This window comes from Pinus tabuliformis, chromosome 3_2 (genome assembly GCF_031772625.1).
Source record: "Pinus tabuliformis cultivar Carrire ecotype Pingquan chromosome 3_2, CPIR1, whole genome shotgun sequence".
NCBI lineage: Eukaryota > Viridiplantae > Streptophyta > Pinopsida > Pinales > Pinaceae > Pinus > Pinus tabuliformis.
Genome location: NC_142302.1, coordinates 269,293,553 through 269,317,300, shown reverse-complemented (window position 1 = coordinate 269,317,300; position 23,748 = coordinate 269,293,553). Strand labels below are relative to the sequence as shown.

General features: G+C 38.0%; 1 protein-coding gene across 4 annotated transcripts in view; it reads right to left on the bottom strand.

The window, feature by feature from the left end:
• The window catches only part of MLH1 (MUTL-homolog 1), a 503,175-nt gene that overhangs the window by 54,547 nt on the left and 424,880 nt on the right, over positions 1-23,748 (bottom strand). For 3 of the 4 annotated variants that reach the window (XM_089416223.1, XM_089416225.1, XM_089416224.1), the window contains one exon: positions 15,547-15,724. In XM_089416223.1, coding sequence (XP_089272349.1) covers positions 15,547-15,724 — 178 coding nt within the window. Of the gene's footprint in view, positions 1-15,546; positions 15,725-23,748 lie in introns of those variants that run through there. The other variant, XM_089416226.1, reaches the window with a different exon arrangement.

Here is a 23,748-nt window from a genome sequence, read left to right as displayed (position 1 = left end):
CAATCAAAACCACCCAATTTTGATGAAACTACCTAATCCAATCTTTGAAATATGGTACGAAAGCTTAGCATGCATAATCAATTATTTTGGTTTGAGTGAAGGGTACACTTTTGGTAAGGCCATGGCAAAGGATTCCAACAATCAATATCACTAACATCGAGCTACATAAAGGACCCGGTGCTCTTGATTAACTGCCAATCCCATACCCTCATACATGATAGAATCTAATGAAAATGCTATAATCATTCCAATCATGAAATCCTCAAAATTGTTGAGTCTGTTGAATTGAATGGGATATGAAATTCTACTTTCTCCATATGAACTTTGATGAGGTTGGAACTACTCTCAAACATCCTAAAACAAGTAATGAAAATGTTAAAATTTGTAAAAGCACAACTTTTACTTCAAGAATTTAACATTACCATTAATTTCCAACATTTTGGCATAAACTGAGAGTGAAACCTTTTTTTAGAGAAAAAAAATCCGGTCTTAGAGGTTTCTATAAGGCTCATTAATTCGTGCTAACCTCTAATTAGGCATTAAAACCAAAATATGGGTCCCAACAATTAAAAAAAGCCAAAATAGAACAAATTTCATTGAGAAATGCATTGTACACACACAAACACATGTTTCAGTTTGCATGAAATGCATTTCCCACATGTGAAACACATTTTATCCGAACTGAAATATTTTTCAAGGGTGTTTCAATTGCGTTTCAGCATTTCGATATTGAAATGCGGCAAAGGGGAGGGCATGTTTTTTGCAACATTGCGATGGGATAAACAAACCTGTTTATCATGAGATTGCAAGAATGTTTTGCTTGGAAGTGCATTCTAATGATCTACAAAGACAAGCAAATCAACAATAAGCTTGAAGGAGGGTTGAGCCTCATATGGACAATCACTACCAATATGCAGGAAAGTTGATATGGTGAAGCAATCAAATTTGGTACTAGTAAAGTCAGCATGTATAGAACATTTGCGTGTAGAAGAGAAAGTGGCAACATGTGAATTTGCATAAAACCTATCCAACCTATCTTGCATTCAGCAAGTACCATGTTATGAACATAATATAAGTAATAATTAATAAATAATTAGCATATTGAAGAGACGTGTCCTAAATGACATGACTATTCGTGAAGGGGCACCTTGCCTAGTATATAAGCAGGGCCTTCATTTGTAACCACAACATATAATATATCATATATCTTGTACATTCAACATTTTTATATATAAATATTACTTGTCCTATAATGGATAATTACATATTCCAAATATTCTAAACATTCCGCTAAGTACACGAACCTTGTTCGTTACATTGGTATCAGAACCATGTTTGCTGATCAACGGGTCTTTGGTCAAGCTTTTAGCCACACAAGTTGTTTTTCTTATCTCTATTTTGTCATCATGTCTTTGGCCATTAAAAGGGAAAAACAAATAAAAATAAAAATAAAATAATATATACATATATATAAAAGATTTATAGAAAAAAAATGAGTTAATTAAAAATAACAATAATAATAATAAAATTATATATATAAACTAGATTAAAAAATCTGCAGTCGCTTGACAGCCATATGTAGCTAGACATCGTCATACGATGTCACCATAGCCATTGTTGCTCGCGTTCTCTCTTCAACCACCCACGACACTTTTGTACGACAATGCCACCCTATCAGTTGCCTACTCTGCGGCATAATCGTTCGAGTCCTACCACCATCAAATCCCTTGTTGTCGCTTGTGCATCCAGCCGCAACCACCTCCTTTGTTTTGCCATCCACCCTACTTATACACTAGGAAAGGTGCCTACTCACGAATAGTCATGTCCTTTAAGACATGTCTCTTAAATATGCTATTTATTTATTAATTATTACTTATGTTCATAATACCACTTTACTAATTAGACAACATATACCACCCTAGCTAGACAAGATTCTTTTGGCTCCATACAATATCTGAGAACCTAACAACCTTTTAAAAGCATTCCAAGCTCGCCTCCCATCACCACAAACCCCCATTTCATGTCGTTCAACCCAATATCCATCTTAGACAACCATATGTTGAAACCCTCCAACCCCCCCCCCCCTCCACACACGCTCCCATGCAATGACCCACTAAGCTAGTGAGAGTAACTCTGCTAACTAAAGCTACCAATGTGTTCGCCTAATTGAATCAATGGGGGCATCAGCTGAACAAATGCCCCACATTCTTCCTAGTAGAATCACAGTTATCCAACAACAACAAAACTTAGGGCCATTCCTCTGACAAGAAGATATGGAATTAAGCATGGAGCAACAACACAAATAGTGGTTCCCCTCCCTACCCTCTTCAATCTATAGCAACATATTTCCAATTCCAATTTTTCATTAACAATTGCAGTTTAAAATATAGTGTTGTGAAAATCACAATTTAATCAGGTCTAATCGCGAAATTAAACCTGCATCAAGATTTTCTACCTTGAAAAAATAGTGATTAGACCTTAAAAACTCATATTTTTTGTATTTTTTTGTATTTTATTAATTTTGCCTATTTTTTGCCGATTTTTACTGATTTTTACGATTTTTTCTTTTTCCGGACCTTCGTCGATTCAATCCCGATCGGAATTATCACAACATTGGTTTAAAGCCATTAACTATAACTTTATAAATGAGGAGCACATCCAAATGAAAATTAGCAACAGTATGTGTTACAATGGCACAACTATCATCCCCCAATGCTCCACTAATATTCCAGGTTGAGAGTTGTAACTCAATGGGCAACTCATGTCAAGTCTTGATCTAGGACTATGGGGATGTTACGAATAAAATATATGTAAATAATATAGATATAAATAATTGTAATAATGATTAGTTAAATAATAGTTAGTTAAACAAAGAGGCATGTCTAAGGAGACATGACCACTTGTGAAAGGGTGCTTACTTGGCTATATATACAGGACCCTCACTCTCAATAATATCATCATTCTTACTCATACATTTTAATATATATTCTTGTATCTCAATGGAGATCTTTATATTCCAAGTCTTCTAGAGTATTTAACTTGAAAGTTGAACTTTGTTCATTCCATTTGGTATTAGAGCAGTTCGATCCTTTTGTCATTCCACCGTTGCATAGAGCTAGCTTGATCTAGACCTTTGGCCATCAAAGATTCAACATTGTTGTCGTTGAAGTATTTCGCTACACTTGTCACTGAGTTCGTCAAAGGCCCTTGGCCATTTAAAAAAAAAAGGAATATATCATAATAAATAAATAAAAATACATTTAAAAAAGTCAACATAAAATATATTTATTGAAACAAAAATTAAAGAAAAAATTTAAAAAATAAATTATTAGAAAAACTATATATATATAAAAGACTTTAAAAAAAAATAAAAATATATATATATATATATATATATATATATATATATATATAACGCATAAAAAAAATTATAAAAAAGGGGAATTTCAATAAAAATAAAAAGGAGATTACAATTTGGGTGCCCAATATAAGTTTCAGAGTTTCTCTAATTTCACTGCAACCTGAAAGTTCACAGCCAATTTCACTGACAAGAAATCAAAGAAAGAAAAAATCGTTACGCAAAACAGAGATCACAATTCCGAGCAACCCAGAAATACTATTATATAACTGGAAATAAAACCAATGGTTTGGTACTGCAATTGTGTATAATTTCTTTAGTGCATCAATTGAACGGGCATATACAAGAAATTTAGTGTTTATAATTTTTGAAGTAAATCTTACAGGGCAGCAACAATCATACTATTCTGCGTGTGTTTAAATTTGAATTTTCACTAAAATTTATATATACTTTGTTGGGCCATAGGAACTCAGGAGTTTATATATATCTTGCTGGTAGTTACAATAATTCCACCGTCTGAATGCTTTCCACCATTCGTACAGCATACCCCTGTCAAAATACCTGTGCAGTTGCGTCCGTACATGGAACATAAGGTTTCTAATTTAAATAATTGGCATGCCTTCATATTATTTATATATTAACGGAATTTAAACTTTAAAGAAGGCTACATAGAGCATTATATTAAATCAAAGTGTGATTCGATTCATATAAACATAAGGGTATTTGATTCAATAAACGTAAGGGCATTTATTAAAGTGCCCTTAGTAAGTCAAAGGATACGAAATGTATTTTTGAGGTAATTCTTATCGAAAAATATTAAGTTATTTTTTTGAGGTAAAAATTACAAGGTTAAAAAGGAAGAAATTTGTGATACTCCTAAGTATAGAAGGGAAACTTGAATTATACTTAAAAGAGAGAGGTTACTATTAGAAAATTAAAAAAATCAAAAGTATTATTCAAAATAATTAAAAAAATAAAAGAAGAGAGTGTATATATATATATATATATATGGTAAAAAATGGTGTTTATTTGAAAAAAAAAAATAAAAGAAAGGAAGAATATATCAGTGTTGCTCACGAAAAATTATTAATGAAAAATTATCGACAAACAAAAATAGAGCCTAATTCGAAAATAAAAGAAGATAGATTCTCATATAAAGGTATTCCAATTGTAGATATTATATTTACATTAAAAAGGTATATCCAAAGGGAATAAATTAGTATCACAATTAATCCAAACATCAAAGCTAATTACAATAATATTAATTTGGCAAATCAACTACTAATTCTAGAGCCAAATGTAGGTGAACAAGGTGGTCTTTTGGCAGAAAAGAATATCAAATTAATAATTTACAAGTGAAAATTGACCATTATGAGTACATATCTCAATTCTATGTCGTAACTATGTTTAAGCCAAAAGTTGACATCATTTTGGGTCAACCTTGGTTAAAAGATTTCAGTACGTTCATGTTAAATTTAGAAGAAAAAAAAAATTTGAAGTTTCTTTACAAGAGGAAGATGACCACTTTCCAAGATGTGACAATGAAGTCAAAACCTATAAAGCCTTCATCAGAAGACTTTAAGGATATTTCAGAATTAATTTTTCAAGATAATAAAAACACTATACCAAAGAAGCAAAAAGAGCTTGAAGAAGTCATCTCCAAAAAAGACAGAAATTTTGTGCCTCAGAAAACACAATGAAAAACTACTCGAACAAGTCAAGAAACTTAAGGCCATAAAGAAAGAACTCAAGAAGCACTTGTTGGAACAAGAAGAAAATTCACGTTTAAAGAACTTTAATCAAACATTATTAAAACAAATCAAAAGTTTAAAAGATGATGGGGCTACTAAGAATAAAATCAACAATCCAGGAAGCGAAGACGTTTTACGTCTAAGGAATCATAACCAAACCCTCCTTACATCCAAAGGGAACAAATTAGTATCGCAATTAATCCAAACATCGAAGCTAATTACAATAATATTAATTTGGCAAATCAACTACTAATTCTAAAGCCAAATATAGGCGAACAAGAAGGTCTTTTTGGCAGAAAAGAATATCAAATTAATAATTTGCAAGTGACAATTGATCATTATGAGTACATATCTCAATTCTGTGTCATAACTATGTTTAACCCAAAAATTGACATCATTTTGGGTCAACTTTGGTTAAAAGATTTGGGTACGTTCATGTTAAATTTAGAAGAAAAAAATTTGAAGTTTCCTTACAAGAGGAAGATGACCACTTTCCAGAATGTGACAATGAAGTCAAAACGTATAAAGCCTTCATCAGAAGACTTTAAGGATATTTAAGAATTAATGTTTTAAGAAAATAAAAAAAACCATACCAAAGAAGTAGAAAGCGCTTGAAAAAGTCATCTCCAAAAAAGACAGAAAAATTTCGTGCCTCAGAAAACACACTGAAAAACTATTCGAACAAGTCAAGAAACTTAAGGCCATAAAGAAGGAACTCAAGAAACACTTGTTGGAACAAGAAGAAGAAAATTAACATTTAAATAACCTTAATCAAACATTATTAAAACAAATCAAATGTTTAAAAGATGAGGCCACTAAGAATAAAATCAACAATCCAGAAAGCAAAGAGGTTTTACGTCTAAGGAATCATAACCAAAACCTCCTTACATCCAAAGGGAATAAATTAGCATCGCAATTAATCCAAACATCGAAGCTAATTACAATAATATTAATTTGGCAAATCAACTACTAATTCTAGAGCCAAATATAGGTGAACAAGGTCGTCTTTCTGGCAGAAAAGAATATCAAATTAATAATTTACAAGTGACAATTGATCACTATGAGTACATAATTCTGTGTCGTAACTATGTTTAACCCAAAAATTGACATCATTTTGGGTCAACCTTGGTTAAAAGATTTGGGTACGTTCATGTTAAATTTAGAAGAAAAAAATGAAGTTTCCTTACAAGAGGAAGATGACCACTTTCCAAGATGTGACAATGAAGTCAAAACCTATAAAGCCTTCATCAAAGACTTTAAGGATATTTCAGAATTAATGTTTCAAGATAATAAAAAAACTATACCAAAGAGGCGGAAAGAGTTTGAAGAAGTCATCTCCAAAAAAGACAGAGAAATTTCGCACCTTAGCAAACACAATGAAAAACTACTCGAACAAGTCAAGAAACTTAAGGCCATAAATAAGGAACTCAAGAAGCACTTGTTAGAACAAGAATAAGAAAATTCACGTTTAAAAGACCCTAATCAAACATTATTAGAACAAATCAAAAGTTTAAAAGATGATGAGACTACTAATAATAAAATCAACAATCCAGAAAGCGAAGAGGTTTTACGTCTAAGGAATCATAACCAAAACCTCCTTACACAAATAAAGAAGCTTAAACGTGACAAGACATCACTTAATGACAAGTTAGAACAACTTCAAGAAGTAATATCGAAGTCTCTAGTCCTTTCAGTCCAAGTAGAAGAAAATGGAATGAATATTGATCCAGTGAATACCACAACTCAAGAAGAAGACAAGTCAATTAAAGAAAAAACACACTCAGATATTGAGATGAAGGAAATTGTAGTGTCCCAAATCAAAAAAAAATGGAACAAGCACTTCATATAAAACTATCATGCATTTACCAGAAAATTGCCATGTAAAACTCAAACCATAAATCTACAAATTGCACAAAATCTCATTAAAGATCACAACATGAAGAACAATGAGAAATGCAACAACAAAATCCATCTTTATTATAGAAATATATGCTAATACAATAGCTGGGAATGGCCCTCCAAGATATATAATAATACTAAAACCGACCTCCAAACTGAACATGAAATCCATCACTACCCCTGTGGATTTTGAATGAATCCACCAAGGGGAGATGGGTGCTCGCCCAATCTCTCTATATCACCTGAGGGTTTTCATCCTGGGGCTATCAATGGAGTATAGAACCGAGTTCTCAACCTCTCATACAAGAAACAATATCAAAACCAAGATGTCCTCCAATGGTCTCCTCGTCCTCTTTTATAGATTTGATGGACTCCTCTAGAACCTTCTATTTTATTATTATTTTAATCATGAAGCACTTTGTTGGTCAAGGTTGTCATTGATGTCAATATGGCATTGTTGGAGATGGCAAATATTCTTGTGATATATGCCTTAAACCCTTTCATGATGTTTCCCTAACTACATGAAAAAAACCTAAGTACATTTATGCCCTAGATTGGAGATACATGATCTAAATGCCCATAATACTCTAGAAGATGCCTTGGCCCTAACACAATGATGCAAGTCCTAATACTTGTGATGCACTTAAGATCCATGAATGGAAGCCTATGTGTACGGATCCCTAATCCTAATGAAGAAGACCTTGCCCTAATGTCCATGAAAAGCCTTAGATCATTGATGATGAACCCTTAAATGAAGATGTCCATGAATACATATTGAAAAGGCACCCTAATCTTGTTGATGCCCATGATACCTTTAAAGAAGCCCTAATCCTAATCAACTTGATGACCTAATTCTATAAATAATGGGCCCTAAACATTGGATGCCTAAAACTAAAATCCTAATGGCTGCCATAAATAAAATAATAATGACAATCTCACAAAAATAAATTTATTGGTAGTAAAATGAACATATTTAAGGATGGGATTGGCATAGGAGTGTAGAGGATTTTTTTCTCTTTCTAACGAGCTATTACACACCCCCAATTTCCTTACCGCTGAAGATAAATCAATTCTCGAAATCAGCATATGTCATGAATTGTCAAACTATCCAAGTTGACTTCAATAGTTGCTGTGGTCGAAGTTATCGTAGCTACCGTAATTGAAGCTGTTGTAGTTGGTGTGGTTGAAGCTATCATGGTCGAAGTTGTCATAGTTGTCGTGGTTGAAGTTGCCATACTTGTCATGGTTGAAGCTGTCGTAGTTGTCGTGGTTGAAGTTGTTGTGGTCGAAGTTGTCATAGTTGTCATGGTCGAAGTGTTGATTTATTGGGATTGGAAAAATAGAATTTGTTGAAATATTCTCTTGAGAAGAGAATAGAGCAGAGTTGGAGAACTTTTTGAAGCATCATATTGAAGATTTGTGGATATCATTGAAGACCATGATGTATTGAAGCCGTCATGAGGTGACCTTGAAGAAGTTTTTTCTTGGGTAACATGAAGAGCAATGGTGACACCTTCATGTGAAGAACAAGGTTGTGATGTGATGTGGAGACTAAGTGAAGGGATAACTGAAGATTGACAAGGCTTGTTGAAGAAGACATTGGGAGCTGTGAAGTATAACCAAATACGTCTTGATGAAGTAAAGTAAGGGTTGGAGTCCAAGAGGTTGGAGCCTTGAAAAGACAAGGTTGGTGCCTTGGAGGATAGGGTTGGAGCCCTAGAGGATCGAAGTCCCCAAGAAACCAAGTTGGAGGCTGAACCAAATATCGGGTTGGAGCCCTTGAGGTTGGTGCCTCAAAACTGACAAGGTTGGAGCCTTGGAAGTCCAAGTCGGTGCTTGGAAAATACAGGTTGGAGCCTAGGAGATTGAAGATTGATGTCTTCATCTATGGTTGGAGCCCTACATATATTGTGCTTGATTTATTGTAAAAAATAAATTAATAAAAGAATTTATTCTTATTGTTGATTTTGTGTTCTAAATATAAGTGATCTAACTGGTAAAAGTAACAATTGAAAAGAAGTAATGATTCACTCCCCCTCTTAGTGTTTCCAACAAATGGTATTAGAGCCAGTACCTTCTCACAAGCCTAACAGCTTGAAGGTTGATCCTTAGAGCACAAATGGAAAAGCCAAGGAAGAAAGCATCCAATTCTCCTAAAGATGTCTCTCCGTCAACCATCAAAATTGAAGACAATAAAATTGGGAAGGCTCCATTGTTCAATGGAAACTTTGATGTATGGAAGGTAAGAATGATAAATTTTTTAATGGCTCAAGGCGTTGAAGTATGGGAATCAATGATTAGTGATAACATGATGAATGGAGAATGCAAAGAGTACAATGCAAAAGAGATTAAGGCAATCTTGAATGGTCTACCAAATTCTATAAAGGCCAATTTGGAAAAATGTTCATCAGCAAAGGGTATATGGGACAAACTTCATGACCTTCACTCAAAAGGAGCATTGACCATGACCACTAGTCAAGAAGACGATGGAAAGCAAGAAGAAAATCCAAAACCCATCAAGGACGCTGAAAATAAGAGTGATGACATCAAGGCTAAATAAGACCTAGAGGATGAAGAAGATAAAGAAGACTTTGAAGAAGATCTCCTAACTAAACTTATAACTGCCATGGAAGAGATTAATAGTTTGAAAAAGGAAAATGAGGAACTTAAGAAAAAAGCACAAGATGGTGACCAGGAAAAGACAAGGAAGGAAGTTGACCTTTTCAAGCTTCAAGTACAAGAAAGAGATGAAGAGCTCACCAAGCTTAAGGAGGAATTTCATCAAAGCAAAAGAAAGCATCATGAAGAAGTCATATCCATGACAAATCAATTAGATAAGGCAAAGAAAATGGAAGAAACTTTGTCAAAACACCTTGAACAAAGACTCAAGAGCTTGAACAAACTTGAAGCAGAGATTGGTCAATACAAGAAAGAGGTTTCCTCCCTTAGATCTCAACTAGAAGAAGCAAGGAAAAAAGCACAAGGAGTTGAGAAGGTGATGGAAGCTTTGGCATTCATAGAAGGACAAGTTGATGACGCAGAAAAGGAGAGAAACACCATGATATGCCAACTAAAAGAAAAGGATGGTGACATCACCAAGTTAAGATAAGAAATCATGTCTCTTAAGGCCCAATCATGTGAAGCAACCAAGATGAAGGAAGAAATAGAGATCATTCTATCAAAGAAGGATGAAGAATGCAAGAAAATGAAGGAGGAAATTGTCTTTCTTAAAAAGGAAATTGACTTGCTGAATAAGAACTTGAAAAGCTCTCAAACACTAGATGACATCCTAAGTCATCAAAGGTCTCCCCTAGATAAATCAGGTCTTGGCTATGCAGGTGAATCCTCAAGCAAGAATGATAATGCTTCAAACATCAAGGATGTGAGGAAGCCTGGAAGAAATGTTGATGCTCCCAGCAAAATCAAGGAAAAGAATCAAGACAACATTAGAAGAAATCCTACTCCAAGAAGACTTGCAGATGGTGTCAAGAATACTAAAGGCAATGAATATCACCAAAGAATCCCAAGGCAAAAAGACTTCAGAAGTACATCAAGGAAATCTTCATCTCCTAGGTACCAAAGTATATTTCTTGGTTATTGTTATTCTTGTACAAACTTTGGGCACATGGCAAAAGATTGTAGGGCATATCACACAGACAAATATAATGGTCCTTGTCAATCTCCTAGAAACAATTTTGCAAGAAGGAGTCATGATTACTCATTCATAAACAAGATGGAGTGTTTCAATTGCCATAACATTGGACATATGCACGTGATTGTAACTTGACTTGGGTCCCTACACAAGCTACAATCATGACAACCAAGCCAGAAAATAAAGTTACAAAAATATGGAGAAAAAAGCAAATTGGATCTGAAAGTCTCTTGGACACTCAAGCGAAAAACTTAAAACACATGTTGTTGATTTGATGAAGACATCAAGATGTGATATCCCAAGTGTTTGATGATAAGACTTTGCCAAAAGGGAGACCATGCATATACTTAGGGGGAGCTTGGGATAATTCTTGTAGAAGCTATCCGTGAAAGGGCCCTATGAAATCCTTGATGAGTCACTCATGGACAATCATTTTTTGATAGGTCATCTCACGAGAGCAAACTCCATTGAAGAACATGATCCCTTACTCATCTGATGGACTATTGTTGAATATTTCTTCCATTTGATCACTAAGAAGTAATCTTTTTTGAGGTAGAGGAGTTTATGCAGATAAGGGGAGTTGGTTCATCACATGTAGACACATCTATCATGGACCTCATTTTCAGAAGGAAGAGCATCATGACAAGGGGAGTAACATACCTATGAAGAACTATTATTAATAGAGAATATGATGAAGAGAAGCAGCTTAATAGGGGGAGTACTTGGGCACCCTGTTTTTCATTGATGTCAAAGGGGAAGAAAATGTTGGAAGGGAAAAAATATTGCCATCAATGAGAAAGGGGGAGACTGTTGGTCAAGGTTGTTATTGATGTCAATATGGCATTGTTGGAGATGGAAAATATTCTTGTGATACATGCCTTAAACCCTTTCATGATGTTGCCCTAACTACATGACAAAACCCAAAGTACATTTATGCCCTAGATTGGCGATACATGATCTAAATGCCCATAATACTCTAGAAGGTGCCTTAGCCCTAACACATTGATGCAAGTCCTAATACTTATGATGCCCTTAAGATACATGAATGGAAGCCTATGTGTATGGAGCCCTAATCCTAATGAAGAAGCCCTTTCCCTAATGTCCATGAAAAGCCTTAGATCATTGATGATGAAGCCTTAAATGGAGATGTCCATGAATACATATTGAAAAGGCACCCTAATCTTGTTGATGCCCATGATAACTTTAAAGAAGCCCTAATCCTAATAAGCTTGATGACCTAATTCTATAAATAACGAGCCCTAAACATTGGATGCCTAAAACTAAAATCCTAATGGCTGCCATAAATAATATAATAATGACGATCTCATAAAAATAATATTATTGGTGGTAAATTCAAGGATGGGATTGGCATAGGAGTGTAGAGGATTTTTTCCTCTTTCTAATGAGCTTTTACACGCCCCCAAATTCCTTATCGTTGAAAAGAAATCAATTTTTAAAATCAGCATATGTCAAAAATTGTCAAACTGTCCAAGCCGACTTGAGTAGTTGTTGTGGTTGAAGTTGTCGCAACTGCCATAATTGAAGTTGTCATTGTTGGCGTGGTTGAAGCTACCGTGGTCGAAGTTGCCATAGTTGCCTTGGTTGAAGCTGATGTAGTTTCCATGGTTGAAGTAGCCGTAGCTGTCGTGTTTGAAGTTGTCATGGTCGAAGTGTTGATTTATTGGGATTGGACAAATAGAGCTTGTTGAAGTCTTCTCTTGAGAAGAGAATAGGGTAGAGTTGGAGAACTTTGTGAAGCATCATATTGAAGATTTGTGGAGATCATTGAAGACCATGATGCATTGAAGCCAACAATGAGGTGACCTTGAAGAATTTCTGTTTGGGTAACATGAACAGTAGTGGTGACACCTTCATGTGAAGAACAAGGTTGTCATTGATGATGTGACTTGTCGACTAAGTGAAGGCGTAGCTGAAGACTGGCAGGGGCTTGTTGAAGAAGACATTGGGAGCCGTAAAATATAACCAAATACATCTTGACGAAGTAAAGTAAGGGTTGGAGCCCAAGAGGTTGGAGCCTCGAAAAGACAAGGTTGGTGCCTTGGAGGATAAGGTAGGAGCCCTAGAGGATCGAAGTCCCCAAGAAACCAGGTTGGAGCCTGAACCAGATATAGGGTTGGAGCCCTTGAGGTTGGTGCCTCAAAATTGACAAGGTTGGAGCCTTGGAAGTCCAAGTCAGTGCTTGGCAAATACAGGTTGGAGAGTGGGAGATTGAAGATTGGTGTCTTCATCTAGGGTTGGAGCCCTACATATATTGTACTTTATTTATTGTGAAAAAGAAATTAATAAAAGCATTTATTCTTATTGTTCATTTTGTGTTCTCAATATAAGTGATTTAATTGGTAAAAGTAACAATTGAAAAGAAATACGGATTCACTCCCCCTCTCAGTGTTTCCAACACACTTTCCCCTCTTTTATTTCAATTAAAATATTCTTTTTAATGCGGGAAAAGGGTAAATTGGCCACCACGTCTCCTCAGGTCACTGAAACTCATATCTAACCATCCCATCCTATAGATCTTCTCGTTCCGATCCAACGAGTTATTACACTGAAGTGTTCCATCAATTAATCTCCGCGGAATGCCACCTTGAGAATAATTAATTAAGTTATGCCCAATAATAACGTTGATTTTTTAAAGTTGTTGGAATGCGACAGAATGAAAGACAAACTGTGTGGACAATGGAATATGACAAGCGAATGCTATCAAATCCCATAAAAACTCCTCAAAAATCCATGAGGACCCCTGATGACATAAACTTGCTCCACAGACCTGGCCATTCCCTGCCCTGGAAATCCACCCTGATTGTACTATGAAGTAGAATAAAAATGGGGACATGACAATCCAGAAAGCGAAGAGGTTTTACGTCTAAGGAATAATAACCAAAAACTCCTTACACAAATAAAGAAGCTTAAACGTGACAAGACATCACTTAATGACAAGTTAGAACAACTTCAAGTAGTATCATCAAAGTCTCCAGTGGTTTCAGTCCAAGTAGAAGAAAATGGAATGAATATCGATCCAGTGAATACCACAACTCAAGAAGAAGATACATCAGTTAAAGAAAAAACACACTCAGATGTTGAGACGAAGGAAATTCCAAGTGAATATTTTGTAACCAACTCGACGACATCGGAACCTGAAGTAAATCAGAATCTAGCCACACACATGATAAGGGAAATCAAAAGAACTCTTGATATACATCTGAATCACAAGAACATACATCTCAATCAATCTATGAATCCGTATCACTCAGAACATAACAACAAACTTATGTTCCAAAGAATACTGAAGTGCGCACAACTCAATCCAGTGATAACAATTCATCACAAATTTCCAGTAATCAAAATATTTCACAAAAGATTAATTTAGGATGGTCAAATCCTTCCTCAGTGTGACAATTTTATATGTCACTCCAAGGATCATATCAACTTGTATCGACAAAGATGATTGTCCCGAGACAAGAAGACATTTGAAGCAAAAAAGGAGATAAAGTCCTTTCATCAACAAGCTTTGAAGACAAGGTTTTTTGAGGAGGAAGGCAATGTTACGAATAAAATATATATAAATAATATAAATATAGATAATTGTAATAATAATTAGTTAATTAATAATTAGTTAAACAAAGAGGCATGTCTAAGGAGACATGACCGCTCGTGAAAGGGTACTTACCTGGGTATACATACAAGACCCTCACTCTCAATTGTATCATCATTCTTACCCATACATTTTAATATATATTATTTTATCTCAATGGAGATCTTTATATTCCAAGTCTTCTGGAGTATTTAACTTGAAAGTCGAACTTCGTTCTTTCCAGGGAACCTCCTTGGCTAGGGGCATATCCAACGAAAAGAGAGCCCCTAGAAAGGAAACAGGTGGTGCACTAGCAGGAGAGCTGTAAGTAAACACATGTTCAGCAGTTGGAGGCTCTGGCAGATGACCTTTAGTGTTTCTTGTAATAGCTGTCCTTGTGAATGTGGAAATCTGCCAAGATGGTAAAAATTGCAATTTCTAAAGCCAAGCAATCTCACAAAAACTGATGATGTACTCAATCTACTCAAACCTAACTTCTTTTCCAGGACACAATGCTTTTTCCAGTGGTGATACATTCTCTTCTGCTGCTCACAGTGTCACACAATAGCATAAAAGTCAAGTGGCATGCTGCCTTGGCTCACTGGTGAGGGGTATGAGCTTAAAAAATATTTCCATATAGAAGAACAAATTCTTGGTGAAGGTATGAACTAGAAACGTTATTTTCTTCTAGAACAAATTATTTTCCTCGAAGAAAAATGATTTTCAAATACTGTGAAATTAGATTAGCATATTTTCAACAACTGTCCAATTCTTATAGACTTATTTGAAAAAAAAAGGATTGCTTTTGTATGTAGTCAATGCCTGCTCAGTCTTAGCAGAGCTGGCTTACCATATTAGATGATTAACTCTGCAATATTCATAATCAAATAGTCTAATAAATACTAACAATGAGCAGGCTTACCAATTAGATGATTAAGTTTGCACTCCCCATAATCAAATAGTCTAATAAATACTAACAATGTATTGAAACACAACTCTTTTCTCTAGTAACACTGGAATTTTCTTCTAGTAGGGTAAATTATTATGCTTCACACAATTGTATAAAGTTCACTGGCATACCATATTAGATTGCCAGTGATGATATAAGCTAGAACTTTATTTTTCTCCAGGGGGCATAGTGTTGCCTTGCTTACAGGACAGTTCCCAGAGTCCAAATTCCTCACTAACTTTCTCATCGTATAATTTCTTAAGAAATTTCCAAATTAAATTTATAAGTCTATACACCAAAATACAGTGAATCAGCAAGAAAAAATCCCAGATACAGTTAAATTACCAATATTCTGCTGTTCATTTGCAGTAGGTTGTTCAATGCTACACTTTGATTTTGATATCTGATAAAATTTCAATCCTTCCCCAGAGGGATTTGGCAACAGTGGTGGATGCAAAGCATAAAAGTCACCAATGGAAGCAGCCAGAGACTCAAAACACTCCTTCTCTTCATCCCAATCAACCTGCACAGAAACAAATCTTACATATTAGAGTTGACACAACCTTTCTGTTAAAAATAAATTTGTAATACGCCAAACAGGAACAGATTCCTGGTTTTATGTTCTTCAAGTGGAGTCTAGACACTCAAAAAATTCCTATAAAAAAGGACATGAACCAATTACCCTCTTTCTGTCAAGAAATTAAGCAAATAACAGATGGAGAAAACATAAATTCTAGTAATGTATCAATAAATTGCAGACAAAGATAGTGAATGTTGAACATTTCACATTAAGAAATTAATGAAATAATTAGTCTGGACAGTCTTCAAGGAAATTATTGCAACAAAGGGGTTACGATGGAACACTCCGTGCGCAGGTCGGGAATGGTGGTGGCTAGCATTCCACCCCAGTTGCTCATATTTCTTCTCTCTGGCTCTGAATGAGCAGCTCAACTACCTCAATGAGCCCCACTCTATCCCCCTCTGCTATGCCGCTTGGATTCTTTGGCCTGTGGTGCCTTCAAATTCAGCTTCTCCACCCATGGCTCCTTCTCCTTCTGCTGGTCAACCATGGCACCTACGCAGGGATCCTCCGCGGTGATTAGCACTCCTCCCTCAAGATCTGTGAGTCCTCCTTTCAAGGATGCAGTGCCTAATGTCTCAGCTGGTTGCCCACCTCCTCCTCGTTTCATGGTCCAAGGGGGGCCTTGACAGTGTTCACATTACGCAAGATGCAGTGGAACATGAAGTGTTTTATTGTACAAATGATCTAGTTTGCAGGTTTGATGGCCTTTGCCCTCATCTGGAAGATCTTCATCAATGGGTTTCTATAACCTGGATGCCTGAAATCAGCAAGGAAGCCTTCATATATCCTCGTGCAAGAGGTTTTTCATTGTTGACACTGATTTCAGGACCCTGGTTCTGGGGCAACTGTGGTCTACACATGAAGACCTACTCTCATTCCTTCAATTTACTCTCCACTCCTCTAGTCTGGGTCCATCTTCCAAACCTCCCTCTTCACTTCTGGGGCCATGATATTCTCAGTGATGTTGTCAAGGCACTAGGAAAATTTCACTTTATGAGTGAAGAGACAGAGTATATACTATAGACGCATAGCTACTTATGCATGATTTGTATTGACATGGACTTCATTTCAGAAGAAATCAATTCGGTAGCCAAATATTACTCAATGCTTATGGATCCAATAGCTGGAATATGAACAGGTCTCCATTCATTGCCGAGCAGGCTGTGAAACAAGGCATATATCAGGTCAGTGTCCCAAGCATCCCAAAGGTAGAAAATTTCGGAGAGGACCAAGAAAATCCACATGGTGGGACAGAGCAAAAGAAGATTGCATTAGTTGATTAATAAGGATCCCCATGCTGCAACTCAGGGTTTGCAGGCAGAATCTGCTGACTACTCCTGCAACAAGGAGAATAAGCTCTCCAAGGAAAGAAATCTCTTTTCCAGAGAAAGCTTCTCATTCACCAGCAAAGATGGAATCAGTGCCTAAGAAGACAGAACCACTGCCAATCCTCATCCCTGCATCAGTGGGTTTCTCGGACGGAGGAACTAGAAAAGGCTCAGATGCCAGAGGAAAGAAAGATTGGATCTTCTGAAAAATCCCTTCCAGATCAGAGGAAAACAGAAATGAAAAAATCCAGTCACACCCTTTCAAAATACGAAGGAAAAATGGGCAACAATCATCGAAAAGAAAAGAGCACACCAAATCCTCAGCCTGCAATGACTAGAAATAGACAATGCAATCTATTTTAGATATGTGCAGCTTTTGTATCTTCTTGTGTTTGCAGTTAGTTTGTGTTTATTCTTGCATTTATGAACATGAAAGAAATCTAGGCACAATGATCCATTAGTTGGAAGTTTAGCCCAGCTGTTCAGAGCTGGGCCCCTTACCCCTCCTTGGCAATGGCGTATTTTTTTTTGTATCTCTCAACTATCCTGTTCAGCTGCATCATTTTACAATAAAAGTCTCTAACCATTTTGAACTACACTCCACAAGTTGAACTGCATTCCCATACATGCTCCTGTCTCGTTTCCAGGACCCTCCCTGGATACTTTACCATTAATTGTTTCAGGATGTTTGTAATGTCCCTTTCCAAATGATCACTTCTGGAGACTAATTCAGTAGCCTATTTGATTCCCGTAGGCTATAGGGGGGGAAGGGAATCAATTAATTGTCTGAATGCCACATGGGTGAAAAGAACATGTAGAAATGACAGTGAATAATTAAACTAAAAAGTAAATATGGAGAAAAATAAAGAAACTTTATAAAGTCACTTTATATTATTGAATGGGAAAAAGGTAAAAGGGGATATCCATGGTATTTTGAGGACCCATGGTATTCTAATGATAGATGATATAAAGGGAGAATTGGAGCTCAGTTTTGAGCATGCATTGGTTACTTGTCTAAATTGATTTGGTGAGCTCTTGGAGCTTATGAGTAAAGAGTGAGAACCCTAGTGAATATTAGTTTCGGTGGCGAAACATGTTACTCACCCAAAGTGGGTGACCCAGTAGAAGATATTTTCCTCCCATCGTCTCTTCTAGCCGGCCAGCCAGCAGCCCCTGACAGCCACTACTAGCCAGCAATGATGTGCCATTCATATCTCTGCCACCTCCATGAGTCATGTGTTTCCTCGCCCATTTGGTGAGAGCGCATGTTGGAAAGTGGGGTTCCGATCAAAAGGTACAATCGGGTGCTTATGATTGTTTGTATTTGCGCATTTGACATGGATTATTGGGTAACCTGGAAGAAAGAAGGGCTTTGACCATGATCTTGTTCCCTCACCTTAAATGGGGGGTTAATCTTTCATTCGAACCCAATGGGACCTCCCCTAATGGCCCAATGGGTATAGGAGGGGCACTACATGTGAAACCCTGATTGAGATAGAGCAGTCCCATCTCTCCCTATTCCATACTTACCACTTTCCATCCTACATCATAAACCCTATACTCCACCTCCCTTCTTCGGGTTCAACTAACCATTGGTTCCCTGGGATTTGGAACCATACATCCTCATACCTGGGTAGGGCCCAGAACTTTGCCCTAGGAGGTTGATGTATTGAAAAGAACAAGAAAAAGCATATGATGGCCACAAGCAAAAATGAAAGAAGATCAAAATGCAAAAGTTGGTTGGGACATACACATTAGCACGAGGGCAAAAGCCTACCATGAGCTCTACCTCACTCATTATGCCCATCACCCAGTTCCTCGGCACATGTCGCTCTTCATATTATGAGAAGAAACCCTTGCATGTCTTAACCCTTGTTGGGCAATGAGTTGCCTCATCATTAAGGGGGTAATAACTACTATACATCATACAAAGTAAGCTCTAACCCTTTGAGCTACGAACAGTAATACAAAGAAAATCAAGAAAAAGAAAAAGGCACACAAGAGGGGTGGAAAAATAAAGGCCAAGTTGGTAACTCATGCATCCACGATTTCTCCCTCCCCACATCTATACACTCAGGATGAGGAGCCCATCATTGTTGGTCCCTTTCGTTAGTTTTTGTAGCATTGGAAGTGTTCTAGTCTTGAGACTTTATGGAGAGGCTAAAACACGGAATTTCTCCATAACCCAGAAATCATTTCTGGAAATTCCACCTAGAAGTGTCTCAATTAGATTATTAGCCTATTTTTAAATATTTCCTAAGTCTAAACGTAGGAAAAGGGGTTAACTAATCAAAATTAATTCAGAAAGGTGTGAATTATCCAGAAACTCACACAGAACGATCCAGAAATTATCTCAACCATTGATTATGTTTTAATCTTGGCCGTTGGAGTCTCAACTAGAGATTATAAGGAGGTTGATGGGTAGATGGAGACCACACACTTTTGATCGATTTCCTTGGGCAAATCGATTTTCTAGATAGCAACAGCAGTTGCTAGAAGAGTTCAAGCCAGAGAAGGGAAGCAAAGATAGAGAGGGGCAGGCGCTGCACAAAAGCCTCTAGAGGAAATTCAATTTTGTTGGAGAGAAGCTGAGTTTCAGTTCTAGAGGTCAGGAAAGTATTCCAAAGGGCCAGAGAGAGCTTGTCAGTCAATGGCAGAGAGGATGGCTTGAGGAGCAGCTATCTCAAGCAGTGTGTGAAGTGACTGCGCTAGTGTGACACGAAGGTTGTTTGGACAACTCACTTGAAGCTGACAATCAGAGACTAGATTGCTTGTGGGGTGAGGAAAATTCCTCACTAGATTTTTGCCAATAATTTTCTCTGTAGGATTGCCAGATTTTGACACCCAGTTGTACTCAGAATTTCTCACTGTTGCTTAATAATATAAAACCCTCAGTTGTTGCACCGGTTTTCCCAAGTTGGGATTTTCCGAGGAATTTTGTCTAAAAATAACTGTGTCAAATTTTTTGTGTGCCAGTATTTTCTCAGCTTCCTCTATTCTTCCGCAGTATTTGGCTTGCCAGTTGAGTGATTCCAGCAAGCAAAGGGAGCAGCAACTCACGTATTTTCGCTAGGCATATCCCTTGTTTGTGCACAAAACAGTTTTGCAGCAGTAAAATCAACGTCAGGTGGAAGAGAAAGTGCCCACACAGGGAGAATTTCTCTAAGGGGTATCGAGTTTTAGAAATCTGAGCTTCCAGTTGTAGTTTGGCAGAAGCTGTGAGTAGAGCTTCTCACTCTAGAAGGGAGTGCATGTAGTAGACTCAACAGTAGAGCAGCAAGAAAGAGGGAGATTTTCGACGGGATTTAGAGATGGCCACAGCTACGCTTAGAGATTAGGATAGGTTGGAGGGAGCCTCCAACTTTATCATCTGGAAAGCTAAGATGTCCTACCTGCTGGATGAAGATGGCCTGAAAGCCAATGTAGATAATGTGGGGGTTGTACCCCAGGATGCAGATCAATTGAAGGAATACAAGAGAGAGATGGTGAAGGTGAAGCGGTTGATCCTAGATGTGTTGTTTTTCCACGATTCTGGTTTCTGGGATAGAATCTTAAATCTCTAACGCTACCAAACCAAGAATCACAATGAAACTACTTTGCATAGTCGGATATAAACAACAATAAATCACACATGCACAAAATATAAACAACTTTTTACAATTTTCAACGCAACTTCGTTATATTAATCAAACTAAATAATACAACAGTCTAGGGCTCCTGTACCAGGGATAATGGCCCTCATACATCCACTAGTACAAGAATACAAAACTGGTGCTTGGTGTCAATCCATCGACAACCAATCTTCCCTCAACAAGATAATATGACCATCTGGCTGATGTAGCGTGCTCTCTCATCTCCTCTCGGTCGTACCCTGTACTTGCCCAGTCCTTCATCTCTCGATCTACAACACTGCCTCTATCAATGAACCAAGTCCATCTAACCACTGAACCTTGGTTATCAATCTGCTCACTAGTTCTGCCTTAGTCCATCAAAGGGCACAACACATCGAGACTCCTGTCAAGTTGTTCACAACTCTCAACTGCCCATTGTTGCTCCTCAGCTACTCAGGGACTTCAGCCCACTGTGGTCTTCCTGCACTACTTCACTGAAGACCAACATAGGACACAGAGGGTTGCCACCTATCACTGCAAGATGTCCATCCCCCACAATGAACATGGGCTAGAAGGACTGCCCATCATCTGTTGTAGAAGTCCTTCTCCACACACAAGTCTAGGGTTTCTCCACTGCTCCTCTGGCTGATCAAACCCTGACCTCAACTTCTGCCACTTTAGCAACCACCTAAGTCCATGGAGATGGTGCACACTAGGCTCCAACTTGGGCACTATCACGTTGTCCTCGACCAGACCATGAATGCCTAATCCACGTCCACACTTGGTCTACTCTCACGCTTCCCTCCAACAGACCACGAGTGACCAATCCTTGTTGCAGCATCTACTCCTAGTTAAGGCATCCAACACCTATGGAGACCCTTCCACATGGTTGCTAACAGACTCCTTAGTAGTCCTCTCTTAGGACACCCATCCAACTAGCATCCATGCATCAACAAGGTGACATCTACAACATACTATTGTTGCCTCCTCGACCTCGATTTTTGTGCTTTTAGAAGACTGGTTGGGGCACACAATAGCGCTAAACCACTCCTCCAAAACTGTTCTTTCCTTGTCTAAACTTCCACCTACTTTGTTGTCCCTTCATTAATCTTCAAGACACCTTGGGCACCTGCAAAAGGCCTTGAATCATCTCAGACTGCTACAACAAACTATGGTTGCCTCTAGGCAAAAAGAAAAAAAAGTTTGAAGCCTCCTTTACCCCTGTACAAGCTACGTTGTTCCTATAGAGGTTGTGGCCTACAGAGAGCCTTCTTCACAAGGCCTCACAACCCTCAACACTCCACCAATCACCTGTTGTAAGCTACAATAGTCTGCGGCCCACCTGTAGCAGATATCCCATCACAAATAAACAGAAAAAGTACCCTGTACTTACCTCTTTAGCTGCGGCCTAATCTGGCAAGGGAGACACCTTGATTTTGCCCACAAACTCGGCCTTAAGTCAACTTACTTGCTACCTTGGCCTGCGGCCTATTCCATAGAAGATCTACTCCAAAAAACGCAGAGAATACCCTCACAAAACCTCAATTGCACTATCTCCTTCCTCTTGCCTCAGAACCGAACTCAATTTCAAAGCTAACCTTGATGTTTGATGCACTTGGATATGTCACAAATGAGGTCCAACTCACCTCTTTTTATACAAGTCTCTAGGGCAACGTCTAGCCCATCAAAGGGTCACCTCATGTTAAGGTCGACTTGACTTCTCTACACAATTTGCCCATACTTAACTTCAAAAGTTCATATCTCTTCAACCACAACTCGGAATCAAATGATTTTCGATGCATCGGATTCGTCTCGATGTGCACTATCATCCTCATCCATCACATGTCGAAATCTCTCCATGCTTTTGTCCCCAACATCAATGGGTGAAAAACCCCATGCTTGGATTTCAAGCCCACAAGGCCACTTGTGGAGCTCCTTCCTCCAAGCCCTCGATCCTCCAAGCTTGGATTACCTTCCAAGCTACCAAAAATCAATAGGATGCAGTTTGCGACCATCTAGTCTCGCATGTATCTGGCAAGAACACTGGTAAGGAGATGTGGGACGCTCTCGTCCAACTGTATCAAAACACTTCTGAGCAGCGAAAGATGTTCCTACAAGAGAAGTTTAGAAGTATCTGGATGTTGAAGGGTGAAGGCATACCCTCCTGCTCACTAGAATTCAGGAGGTCTGTGATCATCTTGCAGCCGTTGAGGAGGCATCCCAACCAACAGAGCTTGTACAGTTGGCACTAAACAGTGTCTCTGAGGATTGGCAAGTCTTTGTCCAAAGTATCTTGGGTCGAGACACATTGCCTAGATGGGACAGGATGCGGTCAGAGCTACAGCAGGAGGAGTTCAGGCAAGCTCTATTAAAGAGTACCATCAGCGGAATCAGCACCAAGGGCGCAAAGGGTGAGAAGGAAGAGGAGAATGTGGCCCTTGCATTAAAGGGTCCCAGTCAGGAACAGGGGGAGAAGAAGAAAAAGAAGGACCTATCTAAGGTCAAGTGCTTCAAGTGTGGCGAGTTTGGCCACTACATTCCCTAGTGTCCTCTTAGGAAAAAGGACACGCAAGAGAAGCAGGACCAAGCGGCAGTGTCCACAGAGATAGGCAAGTTGTCCTCCATGATGGAGGAAGATTTTGCTATGTTCGTAGCTATACCTCCGGGAGTGAGGTGGGGCGATATGGAGTTATAGTCCCAGATCAGCATAGAGATGGGCAGGGTCCATTGAGGTGTCCTCCTCATGGATCAGTGTCAGTGATGCAGTCAGATTCTAGAGTGACAGTTGCAAACTAGTAGCAGTTAAATATTGAGGAGCACAATACAGTGTTGAATAGCGAAGCAGGAGGATCAGTAGCAGAGTCAGCATCAGCACAGATCCCCCCAGTGGACAGTGCAGAGGCTAGTAGCAGTCAGATGCTCAGGAGACAAATGTAGCATAGTGACACAAATGATTCAGTATTTTGGATGCCTCTCAATTGCAATAGTTGCAGTTGTAGTAGCAATAAATGAGAGGGAGTTGCAA